The sequence below is a fragment of the Notolepis coatsorum genome (assembly GCF_963971535.1).
Source record: "Notolepis coatsorum genome assembly, chromosome: 14".
Taxonomy (NCBI): Eukaryota; Metazoa; Chordata; class Actinopteri; order Aulopiformes; family Paralepididae; genus Notolepis; species Notolepis coatsorum.
The window spans coordinates 24,894,323-24,912,970 of NC_140178.1; the positions used below are offsets into that span (position 1 = coordinate 24,894,323).

Genomic DNA, 18,648 nt, shown 5'->3' on the forward strand with positions numbered 1-18,648 from the left:
AATCTAGAACATTTGTGATGTCACAGTATGATGTCATAATCAAACATTCTAGAACATTTGTGATGTCACAGTATGATGTCATAATAGAACATTCTAGAACATTTGTGATGTCACAGTATGATGTCATAATAGAACATTCTAGAACATTTGTGATGTCACAGTATGATGTCATAATAGAACATTCTAGAACATTTGTGATGTCACAGTATGATGTCATAATAGAACATTCTAGAACATTTGTGATGTCACAGTATGATGTCATAATAGAACATTTGTGATGTCACAGTGTGATGTCATAATAGAACATTCTAGAACATTTATGATGTCATAATAGAACATTCTAGAACATTTGTGATGTCACAGTATGATGTCATAATAGAACATTCTAGAACATTTGTGTTCTATATATATTCAACAATTCTCAGCATTAGCTGCACTCCAATGGACAATGTAGGGGATGACGGGGTCCAGTAGAAGAAGAAGAAGAAGAAGAAGAGCCCATAAAAAGAATTGCGGAGGGCAGTAATACGCCACGATGCGTCTACACTGCCGGAAATTCAAATAAGAAGAAGAAGATCTCATTGTGCATCTTGAGACAGAATAGATACTGTCTATCCTACAACACAGACTGAAACCTGCATTTCTCAACCAAGGTGCCTTGCCTACCGTTTTGCTGTGGAAAGGGATAAGCAGGAGAGGAGCCATCAGACAGAGGTGTTGACTAATGTCACCAGGTGGTTTGTAACCTGCAATCAACCAGCCCCAGTTTCTCAAGGTCCTGGGAAAGATCACACTGTGTGAGAAGATGGTGCCCATCATACCCAAGACCAACACAGCTGCTAATGCTTCAAGTGCCAGTGCCACTGGTGCTGCCGCTGGTGGTGCCACTGGTGCCACTGGTGCCGCTGCCTACGGTCCACCAAAGACAGAAGCGCAGCTGAAGAAGGAGGCAAAGAACAGGGAGAAGCTGGAGAAGTTCCAGAAGAAGAAGGAGATGGAGGAGAAGAAGAAGCAACAGCCACAGACAGAGAAAAAAGCCAAACCTGAGAAGAAGGAGTTGGGTGTGATCTCGTATGACACCCCCACACCGCCCGGCGACAAGAAAGACGTCGTTAGCCCCCTTCCTGACTCCTACAGCCCCCAGTATGTGGAGGCAGTCTGGTACTCGTGGTGGGAGAAGCAGGGGTACTTTAAGCCAGAGTATGGGAGGAAGAGTATCAGCGAGTCAAACCCTTGTGGCGTCTTCATGATGTGTATTCCTCCGCCCAATGTGACTGGATCTCTTCACCTGGGCCACGCCCTCACCAACGCTATCCAGGATTCCCTGACCAGATGGCACAGGATGCGAGGTGAGACCACCCTATGGAACCCGGGCTGTGATCACGCTGGCATCGCCACGCAGGTGGTGGTGGAGAAGAAGCTGATGAGAGAGAGGGGCATGAGCCGCCATGACCTGGGCAGAGAGAAGTTCATCCAGGAGATCTGGAAGTGGAAGAATGAGAAGGGAGACCGTATCTACCATCAGCTGAAGAAGCTTGGTTCCTCTCTGGACTGGGACAGAGCCTGCTTCACCATGGACCCTAAACTTTCCTATGCAGTCCAGGAGGCCTTCATCCGCCTGCATGAGGAGGGTGTGATCTACAGGAGCAAGAGGCTGGTCAACTGGTCCTGCACCCTCAATTCGGCCATCTCTGACATTGAGGTGGATAAGAAGGAGCTGACTGGCAGGACTCTGCTACCTGTGCCTGGCTACAAGGAGAAAGTTGAGTTTGGAGTGCTGGTCTCTTTCTCCTACAAAATAGATGGATCAGATGAGGAGGTGGTCGTGGCCACCACCCGTATTGAGACCATGCTGGGAGACACCGCTGTAGCCGTGCACCCTGAGGACCCCCGGTACCAACACCTGAAGGGGAAGATGGTGCTGCATCCCTTCTCTGACCGCAAGATGCCCGTCGTCTTCGATGACTTTGTGGACATGCAGTTTGGAACAGGTGCTGTGAAGATCACCCCAGCCCACGACCATAATGACTACGATGTCGGAGTGAGACACAACTTGGCCTTCATCAACATCCTGGATGAGAACGGTCTTCTGATCAACGTCCCTGCTCCCTTCCTGGGTATGAAGCGTTTTGAGGCCAGGAAGGCAGTGCTGCAGGCTTTGAAGGCCAGAGGCCAGTTTATAGAGATCAAAGACAATCCCATGGTGGTGCCAGTCTGCAGTCGCTCTAAGGACGTGGTGGAGCCCCTGCTGAAGCCTCAGTGGTATGTGAACTGTGCAGACATGGCCAAGCAGGCTGCTGACTCCGTCAGGGAGGGGAAGCTCAAAATAATCCCAGAACACCACCTCAAAACCTGGTTCAACTGGCTGGACAACATCAGGGACTGGTGCATCTCTCGCCAGCTGTGGTGGGGTCACAGGATCCCCGCTTACTTTGTGTCCGTCAATGACCCATCTGTGAAACCGGAAGAGGACATGGACGGTCATTACTGGGTGAGTGGGAGGACGGAGGAGGAGGCCCGAGCGAAGGCAGCCAAGCGCTTCAATGTGTCCGCTGACAAGATCTCCCTCAGACAGGACGAGGATGTTCTGGACACATGGTTCTCGTCTGGTATCTTCCCCTTCTCCATCTTCGGATGGCCCAACGAGACGCAGGACCTGAACGTGTTCTACCCCGGCACCCTGCTGGAGACGGGCCACGACATCCTGTTCTTCTGGGTGGCTCGCATGGTGATGATGGGACTCAAGCTGACGGGCACGCTGCCCTTCAAAGAGGTTTATCTGCATGCGGTGGTGAGGGATGCCCACGGGAGGAAGATGAGCAAATCACTGGGGAACGTCATCGACCCTCTGGACGTGATCACGGGGATCTCCTTAGAGGGCCTTTACGACCAGCTGAAGGAGAGCAACCTGGACCCTGTGGAGGTGGAGAAGGCCATGCAGGGCCAGAGGTCTGACTACCCCAGTGGCATCCCAGAGTGTGGTACAGACGCACTGCGCTTCGCCCTGTGTGCCTACACCAGTCAAGGCAGGGACATCAACCTGGATGTGAATCGTATCCTGGGTTACCGTCACTTCTGCAACAAGCTGTGGAACGCCGTTAAGTTTGCCATGAAGACCCTGGGGGACACCTTTGTGCCATCAGAGAAAGCCCAGCTGTGTGGTGAGGAGAGTGTGTCAGACCGCTGGATCCTGTCCAGGCTGTGTGCGGCCGTGGGTCTCTGCGGCGCCGCCTTCCGGGCCTACGACTTCCCCGCCATCACCACCGCCATCTACAACTTCTGGCTGTACGAGCTCTGTGACGTCTACCTGGAGAGCGTGAAGCCTGTGTTCAGCAAGGCAGCAGAGGAGGACGGCGTCAACCTGAGACAGGCCCTGGTGTGCAGGCAGACCCTCTACACCTGTCTGGACGTGGGCCTGCGCCTGCTGGCCCCCATCATGCCCTTCATCTCCGAGGAGCTCTTCCAGAGGTTACCGCGGCGTCTACCCCAGGACGACCCCCCCAGCATCTCCGTCACACCCTACCCCGAGACCGATGAGTTCTGCTGGCACAGTGACGAGGTGGACCGCCAGATGGAGTTTGTAATGACGGTGGTCAAGACCATCCGCTCCCTCAGGGCCGACTACAACCTGACAAAGACCAGAGCTGACTGCTACCTCCATTGCATAGACTATGAGACAGTGTTCCTGGTGCAGAAGTACAATCTGCAGATCCAGACCTTGTCCTACTCCCAGAGTGTCCATCCCCTACCTGCTGACCAGGCCGTTCCAGCAGGCTGCGCTGTGGCCATCGCCTCAGACAGATGCACCGTCAACGTCCTGCTGAACGGTCTCATTGACGTGGAGAAGGAAGTGACCAAGTTGACGACAAAGAAAGGGGAGCTGGAGAAACAGATGGAGAAACTGACTGAGAAGATGGCAAAGGGAGACTACAAGGAGAAGGTGCCTGTCAAAGTGCAGGAGCAGGATGCAGAGAAGCTACGTCAGAATCAGATCGAACTAGAAAAAGCTAAAGAAGCCATAGACATGCTGTATTGACCAAGGGAGAACAATACATTTTATTTTTGAAAATGATTTTGTTTATGGAATTCATTCTTATAATTAATATACGTATATAAAATTAATTTTAAAGAAATGTCAGAGTTGATAACTTGACACTTTAGGGAGTGCAATTAACACTCCCAAATAGTAAAAATGTTACTCTGAGCCAGGGCTCGAGACTAACGATGTCCCGTCGTCCCGGGGACGATCAAATATTGATTTGGGACGAACAGAAATCTTTTTTGGGACGCAAACGGGACGAGAGGATTTAATTTTTTTCACAGGAAATGTCAATTAGCCGACTGCGCGCATATATATATATATGAATTATTCTACGTTAATAAAACATACCTGGTGATCAACTACAGTTTGCTGTAAACATTATGATATGTGTGTAGTGTTCTGATAACGAAGGCTGCAGCGGGAGCTGGCTCATGCAGGATTTGCGAATAGCATGCAGCTGCAGAGCCGCAGAGCCAGGGGCGCTTTTAGGTCCGGTCACAGGCCCGCTCAACAGCGCCCCCCACCCAACGGCTGAATTGTTTATGGCTGAATTGGAGTATTGCACAGTGCAATTCACAATCTGTGAATATCTTTCTAACTTTACCTAAGTCTCCCGATTCCGATACAATAAAGCGAGTCTTCATCACAAATCATATTCTCAAAATAATCTGACGGGCAGATATTATTGCTGGCGGACCTATTTCGGCCTGCGGGCCGCCTATTGCCGACCACTGAACTAGGATATCTGTATAACGTGCGTTTAGACAACACTATTTGGGACAGACCACACAGGCTATTTCCATATTATTAGGCTATTACTTGACATAAAATATCATGTCTAAATGAAATGCACAAAACTAAAAATTTATGTATCATAACGTTACTCTGGTATAGATCTGTATGCATGTATTTATGTATTTATTCATAAAGTCATACATATTCGTTAACGTTAGACCGGTTCCCTTTGCCGCACAGTATGCTAGGTCGAGGGCCTTGAAGCAGATTCGTGCAGCAATGGGGAGCCAGTGCAGGTCCCTAAGAAGTGGGGTGACATTTTACTTTGTGACAACGTTATTGTCTAATCATTGTTGTGTTGTTTATGTTCTTGGATGTCTTTTATGTACTATTGTTATTATTGTGTTGTGAGTTGTGTTGTTTCGTGTTTGAAAATTGAGATTTGGTCAAAAAGAAAAAAGGGAGTGGGGTGACATGGGCCGACTTCGGTAGGTTTGAGATCAGGCGGGCCGCTGTGTTCTGAATTAGTTGAAGAGGCTTGGTGGCAGTGGCCGGGAGGCGTGTAGTCTTTTACCAACAAACTTGCCGTTCCGCATTCCGGTTCTGCGATCCGATTGGCCACTGACGTACGCTCCCTCTACGCCCAAACAGCGCGTTACGCTAGTTCTGCCTCTCTAACAGCCTGCAACATATCAATCGAAATAACATATTGTTTTCATCTCTCTATATTAACGTGATTCCATCAACACAACATAAATGTTCAAAACACGACAAGACAGTTTGCATCACTTCCCACGGTTCTCGGCACTTATTCTACCGGTAGTGCGGTAGTTGTTGCCACGGTATTGGGTCTTTGGGTGAATACTTCATTGGCGGGGAAGAAGAACACTGATAGCGGTGTGTGGACCGTCCTGCGAGCCCCAGGCCACCGTCCCGCGAGCCCCAGGCCACCGTCTTATCTTATTTGAATAGTTGAGCTTATAGTAATATCTAGCCCTATAAGCTCAACTATTCAAATAAGTATCTTAGTGTTATGGAACTCCAAAGGCCATTCGATTGCATTTTTCCTAGTAGGAAGGTGAAATCACCGACATGTCAGGAACGACGCTCAGAGGTCATACTGGGACCATTTCATTGTATCCAATGATTGTACATGTTCCAAACACGGCAAGACACTGAAATGATGTATGAAAATATTAAACCAGCATAATAAAGGTTGCTGTGTGCTACAGTATGAAAATATTAAACCAGCATGAGAAAAGTTACTGTGTGCTACAGTATGACATTAAACAAGTTACTGTGTGCTACAATATGACATTAACACAGCATAATAAAGGTTGCTATGTGCTACAGTATGACAATATTAAACCAGCATAATAAAGGTTGCCGTGTGCTACAATGACAATATTAAACAATGTTACACACTGGATAATAGAAGACATCTCAGTTAAAGGTCATAAATGACATGGTGTTTAGATTAACTTCCACATCCTGTTAGTTATATTACCTATATGACTGTCTTAGAGCTCTCATATGAGGAGCTAGTAAAGATGAGCAGCGTTGGGCCATAGATTGTACAAATAAACACATTTAAATTAGGTAAACTTTTAAAAATGTTAAAGGATTAACACAAGGCAACAGGTAAATATATAGCACTAAACGTAAATATATATTTAACACTCGGATAAATATATATTGGTATTTATTTATCTTCTTGTCCGACTCTGGAGAAGGCCGTAAGCTCGAAAAGATTGGGTGGATCCCTCCTTCACTTCCTGGATCACAGATGATCCGACAGGACAACCACAGTTCATCAGGCTGGGGAAACGGGTCTCTTGAGACAGTGGTGAGCAGCACGGGGCTCCGCAGGGGACTGTTCTGGCTCCATTCCCGTTCACTCTGTACACATCAGACTTCAACTACAACACAGAGTCCTACAACATCCAGAATTGATGATACAGCTATTGTGACGCGTGTGTGCGGAGTGGACAGGAGGGGGGAATACAGGGACCTGGAGAGAGCCTTCAGTGCTGGAGCGAGACCACCACCAAGACCAAAGAGATGGTCAGACATGCAAAGATCTAAGCACCCCCCCCCCCCCCCCCCCCCGCCCCCCATAAAGGCAGTCGAGACCTACAAATACCTAGATGTGCACCTGAACAATAAGACTGGGCTGGACCCTGATGCCCTCTACAGGAAAGGACAGAGCCGGTTATTCTTCCTCAGGAGGCTCAAGCCTTTGACGTCTGCAGTGAAACGATGTACATGTTCTACCAGTCAGTAGTGGCAAGTGTCCTTTTCTTTTGGCCACCCTCTCCATCACAGGACAAGAGGAGCTGCCGCAGTGGATGACTCATCTCGCTGCACTCATGGACAAGGCAAATCAGTTTTCCCCTCAACCATCACCGTTTAACACCTCAGACGAGGGCAGCGGCACATAGCTATACTGCGGAATATATTGATCATGGTATTGTAGCAGCTATACTGCTGAAGATGAGGCCATTCATGCATGAGCAGCATGGGGCAAGCCAGCCACTTTGACTGGAAGTAGATTTTAGCCAATTTTCCAAATAAGTTTAATAACATTTTTAATTCTCCTTTTCCAAGAGTTTTCCCATTTAAAGCTGGAATAATAGTATAACACATACAATTTTTTAGGACCATGCATAACATTTATTTTCAGTGAATGCCTTAATTACATCAATAGTGTGCCGTCAGAATAGTTGTGCATTTAGGTCAATTAATACTTTAATGTTCACCATTGGCCATTCTGGCTCGTCACGGTTTAACAAGGAAATAAAAAAATATATTATCTTTTCTCTTCAGTGAATCTGTATGTATGATATATGAATGAGTATGATATGAAGTGGGGGTGGCTACGTGGTGTAGTGGGCAAGGCGCTCACCACGAAATCTGGAGACGCTGGGCTCGCCTGTTCGAGCCCAGCGCTCCACATTTGCTTTCAGTTTAGCTGGTCGTCCGTACTAATACACATTGGCCGTATTAGGGGGTGGGAAACCGATGGGTGGGGATCGGGCGTTATGGACAGCGACTCCTACAGGTCTGTTGGTGCGCATGCGCAGTAGAATCAGGAAGTGTCAGGGGCAGCGTGAGCCTCCCACGCGTTACTCCACGCCACTGAGAGATCGAGCTGCACAGGTGAAAAGATGAGACTGCCGTTACCTCAAGTACCGGAGGGGACTTGTCCGAAACGACTTACCGTACTTTTCCCCCCATTTTTCGACCCTGCGGCTTATATAACGGTGCGGCTTATATGTGACTCGACGTGACCAAACCCGAAAATGTTAAAATCAAAATATTGCTTTTTTGACTGCATTGAAATGTTATTTATCCGTTCCCTTATTTGCTAAACTTAATACAACTTGTAAATGAGTTCATTCTTGTTATTTGTCTGACAGTATTGTGTCCCAATGCTAATTACATATGGTAATTAAACATTAAAACACCTGCGGCTTATAGTCCAGTGCGGCTTATATATGTACACATCATTCAATTTAGCTGCTGCGGCTTATAGTCAGGTGCGGCTTATAGTGCGAAAAGTACGGTAGTCTACATTGCAGCCGGCTTGTGGGAGGCAAGAAACAGCGTTCGTGACAGGGGAGGGTTGAATTGGATGTTACAAAATTGGGATGGGAGAAAATAGAAAATGGGAGAAAAAGTGGATAAAAAAATAGTATGATATGAAGTGTTTGTAGAAAATCAGTGACCAAACAGCATGTTTATTTAAAGTTATCCCAACCATTTATTTCGAACAGATGGTTTTCAACAAAAACAAAAAACAAAACAATAGACAAGCAGGAACATAAAAAGGTAGGATTGTAGGTAGGATATCCTCAGGTGTAGTTGTACTTTTGTTTATTTTTAAGAATATTTGCTATTTCCGTTGATTGGAATGACCTGGTCAGCTCGTTCAGAGTTCCTCCAGAAGGAAGAAGGAAGTGGGGCAGTAGAGGGGTCTCTGTGTGTTGCAATATTTACATGGCGAACAGGATCAAAAATGCCACCATCAAACAGAAGAGCCCCATAGCCTCTGACAGGGCAAAGCCCAGGATAGCATAGGAGAACAGCTGCTGCTTCAAAGAAGGGTTCCTAGAAGACGGAGAGAGAACAGGACGTCAGAATGCTGCTTCAGAGAGGTTCCTATGATACAGAACAGGAGGTCAGAATGCTGCTTCAGAGAGGGGTTCCTATGATACAGAACCGGTCAGAATGCTGCTTCAGAGAGGGGTTCTTATGAGACAGAACATGTCAGAATGGTGCTTTAGAGAGGAGTTTCTATGAGACAGAACAGGTCAGAATGATGCTTCAGAGAGGGGTTCCTATGATACAGAACAGGAGGTCAGAATGCTGCTTCAGAGAGGGGTTCCTAGAAGACCGGGGGGGACAACAACAAAACACTCCAACTACACATTTCAACAACAGACATGACGCATGTTCAATAAAGATAAAAAAAACAGATTAAAAAAGGAAAGGCTGAATGAACCATTAAGGCCATGACAGCTTGTGCAGCATCCTCTTAGCCAATGGGCTGGCTGAAGAGCCAGAGGGAGTTTGTGTAATTGTCCATGGGTCTGACAATTAACTACGATATCGGCCAATGTTTTTAAAAATGCATTTCTATATTTACCAAAACTTGGCAGATATACATCAGCGAACATATATCGGGTGATTGTATGAGTTTTATTTATCTGGATTGGTCCGACACGCAGAACTGCTCAGATGTGAACAACTGGTAATTATTCTATTTTGAGAACATTTGTTATATGAAAGCCAATGATTGCTGTGTTGTAGCATCACTAGCAAAGACATGCTTGGGCTGCTTGATTATGGCAAAAATAAACAATTAGTTTTACCCTTCTTCTCAATCAAAGGCTGCCTTTCTGTCAAGTTACGAAAGATGTTTCAAGACAACTGGAGAAACGCGCCGTGGCTCCTCCTCCATAACGAGCCGAAACTATCGTCTGGGCTTGAAGGAGAGGGGCAGGGCGTTATTCATGAGAATAACGTTACTATACACGGGTACCAGAAACTACTGTCTGGGCTTGAGGGAGAGGGGCGGGGCGTTATTCATGAGAATAACGTTACTATAAACGGGTACCAGAAACTACGGTCTGGGCTTGAGGGAGAGGGGCGGGGCGTTATTCATGAGAATAACGTTACTATACACGGGTACCAGACATCTGGTAAAAATAAAGATTGAAGTCGATTGATATGAAACAGCATTTTCTTTCCCTGCAATTTAAAATCAGTGGCCTTTCCTTCCCAAATATGATGACATAAAACCAATAAGGGAGTGACAAGACATCCTGACAACTTTGACAAGTAGACCAGATAATGATGACCAGAGAATCCATTCCTAACCCTCTGACAAGCAGACCAGAGAAGGATGACCAGACATCCTAACCCTCTGACAAGCAGACCAGGAGAACGATGACCAGACAGTGTGGTCTGCAGCAGATTTCAATATACCGGTACGATGTGATTCAGTAGTCTTCATACGATGTTCTCAAATCAATGAGTAATCATGTTTAATAATCGTGATTTCAATATCAAAATAATTCGGTGTAGATTCTGATGTTCAGACTGGCTGCAAACAGGATTTCTTTGGTCTCGTGACGCCGCTGCCCGTCTGGAGCTACCAGGTTTTGCTCGGAACCGGGCCAGTACTCCGAGCAAGCCAATGGCGTTGCATCAACTACACTACAAGCAAGTATTTCATACCACATAATGTCCAAAAATCAACTAACCCCTTAATATTGACAGTCCTAATGATCATTATTATTTATACTTAAAATTAAAAAAATGTAAAGCCTGGCATTACCTGGCATAGCCAATGATAAGGCTGCCAAACACTGTTCCGATTCCAGCCCCTGAGCCGGCCACGCCCACTGTGGCGGCGCCAGCACCAATGAATTTGGCTGCGGTGTCGATGTCCCTGGAGACAGAACTGGTATGGATGGAGCGGATCAGAGCCGGAGACTGGCTGACTGGCAACAGAGCCTGGACAGAAAGAAAGACAGGAGGGTGAAGAGGTTCAAGTTTATTAGTCATTCATGTTTTTTTTAATAGTAGAGTGAAATGATTGTTTCTTGGCTCCTTGGCCTCCTAGCAGCAACATAGTATGACAGTAGGGCTGTACGTTAAACTTTTTTTGCACATAGCACTGGTGCTACAGAGGTTGATAGTTTTGTAGCCCAGGCCAAAATCTTGTAGCACAAGTATAAAACGCGTTATATTTGTAACAGTCACAACTGTGCCAATTGTATTTGTGTTATTTAGTTGCAGTGCCCTGTTTGGCTGTCATTTTCATGCTGACAAGTTGACGTCACACAGCCAGACACGTTACATCTGTATGGACTCTACTAGGGGTGGGAATCACCAGTTTCATTACGATACGATATCGATTCTTTGGACAACGATACGGTATTTGCCGATATCTGCCACAATACGATATGATGCAGGTGCGTGCAATCAATATGAGACGATATCATAAGCCCATTTAACACAATCAGTAACATTTAGATCAACTCAATTTTATGAAAATATAATTTGAAAAATGTATTTAGCTCTTCCAGACATTTAAATGAAAAACAATCTATTGTTTTTAATAAAAAATAGACCTCCTGTTCCACTATAAAGTGCCACGTTTTGATATATTGAGCTTTAAACTTTTAAGTAATTTTTTTTGGAACTCACAACATGCAACCTAAAACCCCTTCCTCTCCCAAACCGTTCCTGCAATTGTTTTATGTTGCATGATGATCATGAATACATTTACTATGTTTAAATATCAACATTATCTGTCCACCCTCCGTACATTTACCCCCCCCCCCCCTTCCCCAGTCCTCACTCTGCCCGTCTGCTGTTCTCTCTATGGCTCCGAACAGGGTTTTAGCTTGTTGTTAGCCAACGTAATGTTAATTTCGGTCTTACACGACGTGGTCATAAAGGAATGGCGAGGATTGCAAAGCATGTTAGATGCATTTGACCCGTTGTGGAATAAAACAGCAGGGATTTGTTTTGGGTCGCGAAATAGGCACACTAGCCTTGCTATGTTGCAATGTCCGTGTTCCAGACGCTACTGCCGTGTTGTGAGCCGAGCGGATACGACTCCACAGGATCTTCCAAATAAGAGTATCGATATGAACCGAACGTTACTAGCTGCCGGAGCCATATATATTATGGCTGGAGCTGCGCTTGCGTGGAAATGAGACATGCCACAGGATTTTCAAAATAAGAGTATCGATATGAACCAAATGCCTATCGCACCAGTGCTACTGAAGTAAATCCATTCATCGCACAGACCGATGTTGCTGTAGCACGTGCAATATATATCTCGCACTGTACAGCCCTGCAGTAGTACAGACGATAAGAATAGCAGCATAGTATTAACAAATACGAGTAGATGTTAAATCCCAGTTAATATATGAATAGATATAATAAAGAGGGAGAAAGATGGGGACATTCCCATTCATTTTGCAATTATGTGTGACTATGAAAAGGTTTGTTTACATCTGCATATGATATGGTAAACGTATGGCTGAGTTACCTGCTGCTCCAGTGAGGCTTCAGGTCTGTTGAAGAGTGAAACGGACACTGGCCTGGCGAGGACTCTGGACCCCCCACGAAGCTACACACAAAACCATAAGAAACACATTTCACATCCATACAACAAAAAATAATCATTCTGGCAGGCGTTACTGCAGCCAAGAAGCCGATAGCCATGAGGTGGAAAGAACCTGAGAAACTCACAATGATTAATTGTCTCAGACACTGCTTGATGTAATTTACATGGAAATCTGTTTAAGGGGTTGGACAAGCCAGCAATTTGGGTCTCAGCTAGGCTTGGGCGGTATGACTGTATACCAGGGTATTTCAAGATACCGCCGGTATGATTCTAAATACTGTGACGTCACAGACTGCTATTACACTGACAAGAGTTGATTGTAGTGCACTGCGGGCTAACTAGCTACCGTTCTGGGACTGGGAGCTAACGTTATAGTAGTACCTGGATGGTACGGGCTAACTAGCTACCGTTCTGGGAGCTAATGTTATAGTAGTACCTGGATGGTGCGGGCTAACTAGCTAACTAACGTGGCTAACATTCTGAGAGCCAACGTCGGGACCTGGCTGATGCTGGCTAACTAACGTGGCTAACGTTCTGAGAGCTAACGTCGGGACCTGGCTGATGCTGGCTAACTAACGTGGCTAACGTTCTGAGAGCTAACGGGACCTGGCTGATGCTGGCTAAGTAACGTGGCTAACGTTCTGAGAGCCAACGTCGGGACCTGGCTGATGCTGGCTAACTAACGTGGCTAACGTTCTGAGAGCTAGCGGGACCTGGCTGATGCTGGCTAACTAACGTGGCTAACGTTCCGTGATTTGTTTACTTGGTAACACGGGTTGCCCCCCCCCCCCCCCCCCCACGCGCTGATGAAAATGAAAGTCATACCGTCATATACTGTATACCGGGGTATTATGTCAGCAAGGTATGACTGTATGAAAAAAATGATACCGCCCAAGCCTAGTCTCAGCGGCCGAGAAAGTTAAAGCCACAATCTAGCGGCGGAGCGGGGTTGGGGTGTTGGTCCTGGGGTGGAAATGTCTTTTGTGGCGTCTGTAATAGTATAAGTTGATTTATGTTTTTATGTTCCGTTCTATTATTTATTATTTGTATTATTGCCAATAGTCATTGTTGTGGTGGTATTGTGAGGTCTTATTACTGTATTGTGTTAGTCTTGTTTTGTGTATATAAAAAAAATATATAATAAAAGACTAATTTTACCAGGGAGTCAAACACACAACAGCAGCAGATAATTTGACACAAGGCCTGGGACTTGAAATACAGCCTCAGATGTATGCATCCACCAATCAGTAGGAGGCGGGGCTTCAAGAGTAGGGAGGTGGGGCAAGATGGACAAATGAAAGCGGATATCCCCGCAAAGTCAAACTTTCTACAGGCTATTACTCAGCATTTCATGGATTACAATAGACCGCTCTAAAACCATACTTATATTCACCACGGTATAAGGAATGTATGGAAAATTTCTTTTTTGCATCTTGACGGAAGAAACCCAGTGTCAAATGACTATAGTACTGTATCCATAGCTATAATATAGAATATGGTTATAGCTCTACAAACAAGGTGACCGTTTACATGGGGTTAATAGGTGGCATGAGGGGTTAATGATGATTATTACATGGTGTTTTAACATTCGCCAAAATGCTTGATTGTGATTGGTCAATAGCGGTCGGTTGCCCCTGACAGCGGTCAATTATTTCTCTATAACTGACCGGTCATGGGCAACGCGCAATAATGACCGCTGATACGGGTAACAGAGCGCTATTGGCCAATCACAATCAAGCATTTTGGTCGCAGTCACGAAAGCTAAGCATTACCATTATGCACACAGCTGCACTACATCAGTGCAATCAGACCACACACACACACCTGGCGGCGATGACAGCAGAGCCACAGAACAGAACAACTGCGTCTGCATTTGATCTCGTCTCGTCGATGGTGTAAAATGAATTAGGTATATTGTTAGTAAGTTAGCCATGTAATAAGCGGGATAATGTATAGCTATACTCGGTCATTGTCGCAAAATAATTGACCTTCACTGCGTTTATTCCAGAACTCTGTGTCTGTAAATTATTTTGCGACAATGACCTCGTAGCTATACATTATCCCTTACGTAAGATGTGTGGCACTGGATGTGTTAAGTGTGGGGTCGCCAAAAAGAATTCCTAAATAAAATGGGGTCGTGGTATAAAAAAGTTTGAGAACCCCTGACCAGTGGTGCGTTATTGAAATCATCTGTGGTTGCATGCACCACGTGCACGCGCGCTCCCGGCGCGTGCGCGCGCGCTCCCGCGAATGCGCATTTAATGTCCCCTCGCTTGAGCACAGACTAAAGACAGTGCCTAATTGCCTCTACGAATGGAATGTAACACATGTCTTCACAACAAGTTAGGTGTGAATGTATCTGAGAACGTATTTAACACACCCGACGACCAGCGCTATTGATATGCAAATAGAGAGTACTTATCCGTCCCATGAAGAACACATGCCTGCCCCTGACCTAGACCAATGCACGTTGTAGTCTGTACCGAGTGGACGTTTGTGCCAAGTATTCCTGAGAAGTCGTGTTCACAAGAGATGGGACAGTGGCCGGTATTAAATGTAGTGGTTAAGAGGTAGGTATTAAAAAGGTAGTGGTTAAGAGGTAGGTATTGAAATGTAGTGGTTAAGAGGTAGGTATTAAAAAGGTAGTGGTTAAGAGGTAGGTATTGAAAGGTAGTGGTTAGAGGCAGGTATTGAAAGGTAGTGGTTAAGAGGTAGGTATTAAAAAGGTAGTGGTTAAGAGGTAGGTATTGAAAGGTAGTGGTTAGAGGCAGGTATTGAAAGGTAGTGGTTAGAGGGTTAGATATTCTGACCCTGTACATAACGTTACCACATGTAGCCTAACTTAGTGGAGAAAACTTTGAAAAGATAGTCAGCTTAGAATGCAAATGTGTCCATTTGGCGATTTGTTGGTTTTAAACTAAACGAAAAGGGGAAGCTTTAATGGTTAAGCTGCGCAAACAAGTCAAGCTGCAACATGAGTCTTCAGCTTTTTTGTGGATATATATATTTATCTTAAAGCAATATCAGTAGGGGAATTTCAATATCGCCCAAGCCTGGGTTATGGGCAGGTATTAATGTAGTGCTTAGAAGCTGCATGCTTTTTTTCTAGCTAAAACAAGGATATCGTGCCACTTAGATGACAGGGATACGTACCACCGCAGGTGAAGTGACAAACTTGGCGCAGGCATACATGGCTGGAACCTAAAGAGACACACAAGAGACGGACAGAAACAAGAGAGACACATTAGTGAACGGTTAACTCTTAGCTCCATCCATCCATCATTTCAACCGTCCCTCCATCCATCTTCTAAACCATTCATCCACCCACCTACAAACTAACCATAACTCTGGTTCAACTACAAAACGTTTGCCTGCTCCCGACTCCCAAATATCTAGCCGTTTGCAATGACAGCAGCTTGCTTGTTGGATTACCTTTCCCAGTGACTATCGAATAGCAATTGTGAGTTTTGCCCATTCCTGCCATGGTTTATCAAAATCGCAGCGTTTCGCGAAAGACTTGATTTACGAGACTTATATCGAGCCTGTGTGTTATTGAAGCAAGCAACTGGTTGGTCAGCTGACCAATACATCCATGTACTTTGGTCCTTTGTGTCACCGCCTCTATGATAGTTGGCTGTAATGGATAACGGTCATTCAGTCACTGCATCAATGCAGATCACCCACGTTCGCATCGCGATGCATCTTGGAATTGAGAAAAACACAGCAGGGCGAATTATAAAACAGTTGTCTTGTTGGCTGATGGGGTATTGTCTATTTCAGTCTGCATCTTTCACTGTAAAGTCAAAGACACAGCATTTTAGAGCCATCAAGCGTCCTCGACGTGACCATAACCAGGGAGGCTAACGAGTTGAAAAATACATCTTTCATTTAATCTTGAACATTTGTATATCTTATTGTTTTGCAGTGCACTGATCATGCTAATGAGATATAATAAAGTTTACTTTGACTCTTGAATATAAGTACTGTAGCCTCTCCTCAAGGGCAAATTTTGATACACGAATGCTTAATTGATTAAATAAACATAAATGAAAAGCACCTCTTCAGCCACACACAATAATAGACAGAGAAGCTTACTATCTGGCGGGGAGGGGGCGTGTTGCCTCACCATGTGCTTGTAGTACAAGCTGTCTCCCGAAGCCAGAACAAATAAGTAAGTCCATTTCATAAACCATAATTCATCATTTATGATTAATTGAAAATGGGGGGACCCTGATGTAAACAAGACGAGCGTGTGTATTGAGCCGTACTGTATTGTACCTAATCTGCAACCTGTTAATACAATTTAAATAAATAAATAAATTCAATCAATCAATCCCAAAGCGGTACAGGTTCGCAATGAGACAGGCTTCAAAATCAGCAAGTGACTAAAGTCGACTTAGATTCGGGCCAAGCGAGTGCAATAGCTTACTGCAAGTCACTTGAAGGACAGTAAGCAATGGCATGCCTATAATAACTAAAAAAAAATTATAAACATTTTCAAACGCGACGCCAGAGAAAAACATGCCGGGATCTTAAAGAATCCCATGGATAGAGCAGGGCTTCTGCAGGGGAACAGCTCGTTCTTTTCTGTGCTACCGTTTCGTAAGAGCCACAAATACAACTAGGTCGAAGTAGTAGTACTGTACCACCAAATCCGTCCCCTCTCTCCCAAGTGGGAAATACCTTGATTCAGATTATACTAAATACTTAAGAGAAAATAGGAATACAAAAATAAAAACACTAAATGAAAACATAACACGGAGCCCAAAGTAAATGTTTAGCAACAAGTTATTCCCGACCAGAGGGAGGTGCAACATGCAACTATAGAGCCTACAAGTCTAACCAGACCTCTACTCGAGTCTGTTCACTCCACCACGTCCTCCTCCAGTTAATCCAATTGCATCGTCTGGCAAAGGATCAGCCCAAGATAGCACCGTCTGACAGTCCGACTACTTTCCATGATGTGAAATTGTGAATGAATGACACCGAACGGGAGACGCCATTATTAGCCAAAACCTGGACATGCTTTTGCTGCGGGAACGTTTTAAATAATCATCCGATCAAAATGTTAAAATCGGTAGTTAGAGAGGACGTCTATAACAACATTGTTAAACAGTTGATTATATCAAGTTAGCAGACAGAAAGAGGGGGAAGGTTGAATGTCGATCACCTGTAGCTGCTACCTAGCCTGTCATACTCACAGTATAGCTATAGGTGCCATCATGGCTAACATGGAGCTAGGCGGCTAACTAAGCTAGTCAGACGAGACACATTTTGAAGGTCAAAAACGACCTACACGCATGAACGCAGGGGGCTGAAATACAAAGACAGCTGGAATCAGTGCAAAATAAGTTATGTTTTATATTAAGAGTTAAAAGGTGGCGACACGGTCTTTGCATAAATCCGCTTGATAAGTGTCATTGTATTGGTGCAGGATAGTAGGCCCCGAAATACACCCGGCAGACATTTTATTATAGACCGGGGTGTCATCGCAGCTCCTCTGACCGGCCCACCTCCTCCACCCCCTGCCCGGATAACCTACACTACACACACACAACACTGCAGAAGCAGCAAGGTCCCACACCCCCTCTCCTTTATACCCCCACCATCATACTGGCTGCACGGATAGATACGTCATACATTCACCCAGTAAGTAGTTTCAAGTCGACCTAGCCTGCTAGCCACTGTTAGCTCTCTGACAGCTAGCCTAGCATACCGAATAAGAACCAAAGTAACCGTTCGAGCATGCGGTGCCGTGAAATAATACGCGCACTAATGCAATAGAAAACAGCGTCCCCATTATTATTATTTGTTTAAACTAAGCTTACCGGTTAGTGAAAGTTCTCGGAGGGTCCGGGGATAACGGGCTCTGATGAACAGCAGCGGCAGGTCACTGGATGTACTAGGCAGAGACAGTTTTCACCTTGTTCTTTTATAAACTGTCCAACACCGTCCTAAACGCCGATTGGGCCCGTCACCGAGTAATTTCCGCAATACTGGCCTATCGGATTTGGAGTTTCAACTACGAGGCTTTGTATTGGCCCGGAAGGTTTGTAAAGGCGGGACTTGAATGAGGTTTCATTAATTTTATTGGACAGAATTACGAAAGAAGAGTCATGGAGAGCGACATGATAGTTTTAAGACCCGCCTGGTTTCGGACGCGTACATTTCTGCCTTTGGTCTTTTTAGTACAGACCTGGGCGGTCAAGTTCGTCACGACCCC

General features: G+C 45.3%; 2 protein-coding genes across 2 annotated transcripts; one reads left to right on the plus strand and one right to left on the minus strand.

The window, feature by feature from the left end:
* Positions 1-790: 790 nt before the first annotated feature.
* LOC311240469 (valine--tRNA ligase-like) lies at positions 791-4,036 on the plus strand (the record flags this gene model as incomplete). Its single annotated transcript, XM_084329049.1, has 1 exon — positions 791-4,036. Exon 1 carries the CDS (start codon positions 806-808, stop codon positions 4,034-4,036), a length of 3,231 nt encoding a protein of 1,076 aa, XP_084185175.1. The 5' UTR covers positions 791-805.
* Positions 4,037-8,516: 4,480 nt separating this feature from the next.
* atp5mc1 (ATP synthase membrane subunit c locus 1) lies at positions 8,517-18,365 on the minus strand. The gene is made up of 5 exons (XM_084329763.1): positions 18,254-18,365; positions 15,579-15,626; positions 12,348-12,428; positions 10,620-10,798; positions 8,517-8,887 (listed from the first exon to the last, which is right to left on the minus strand). Exons 2-5 carry the CDS (start codon positions 15,615-15,617, stop codon positions 8,773-8,775), a joined length of 414 nt encoding a protein of 137 aa, XP_084185889.1. The 5' UTR covers positions 15,618-15,626; positions 18,254-18,365; the 3' UTR covers positions 8,517-8,772.
* Between the last annotated feature and the right edge of the window lie 283 nt (positions 18,366-18,648).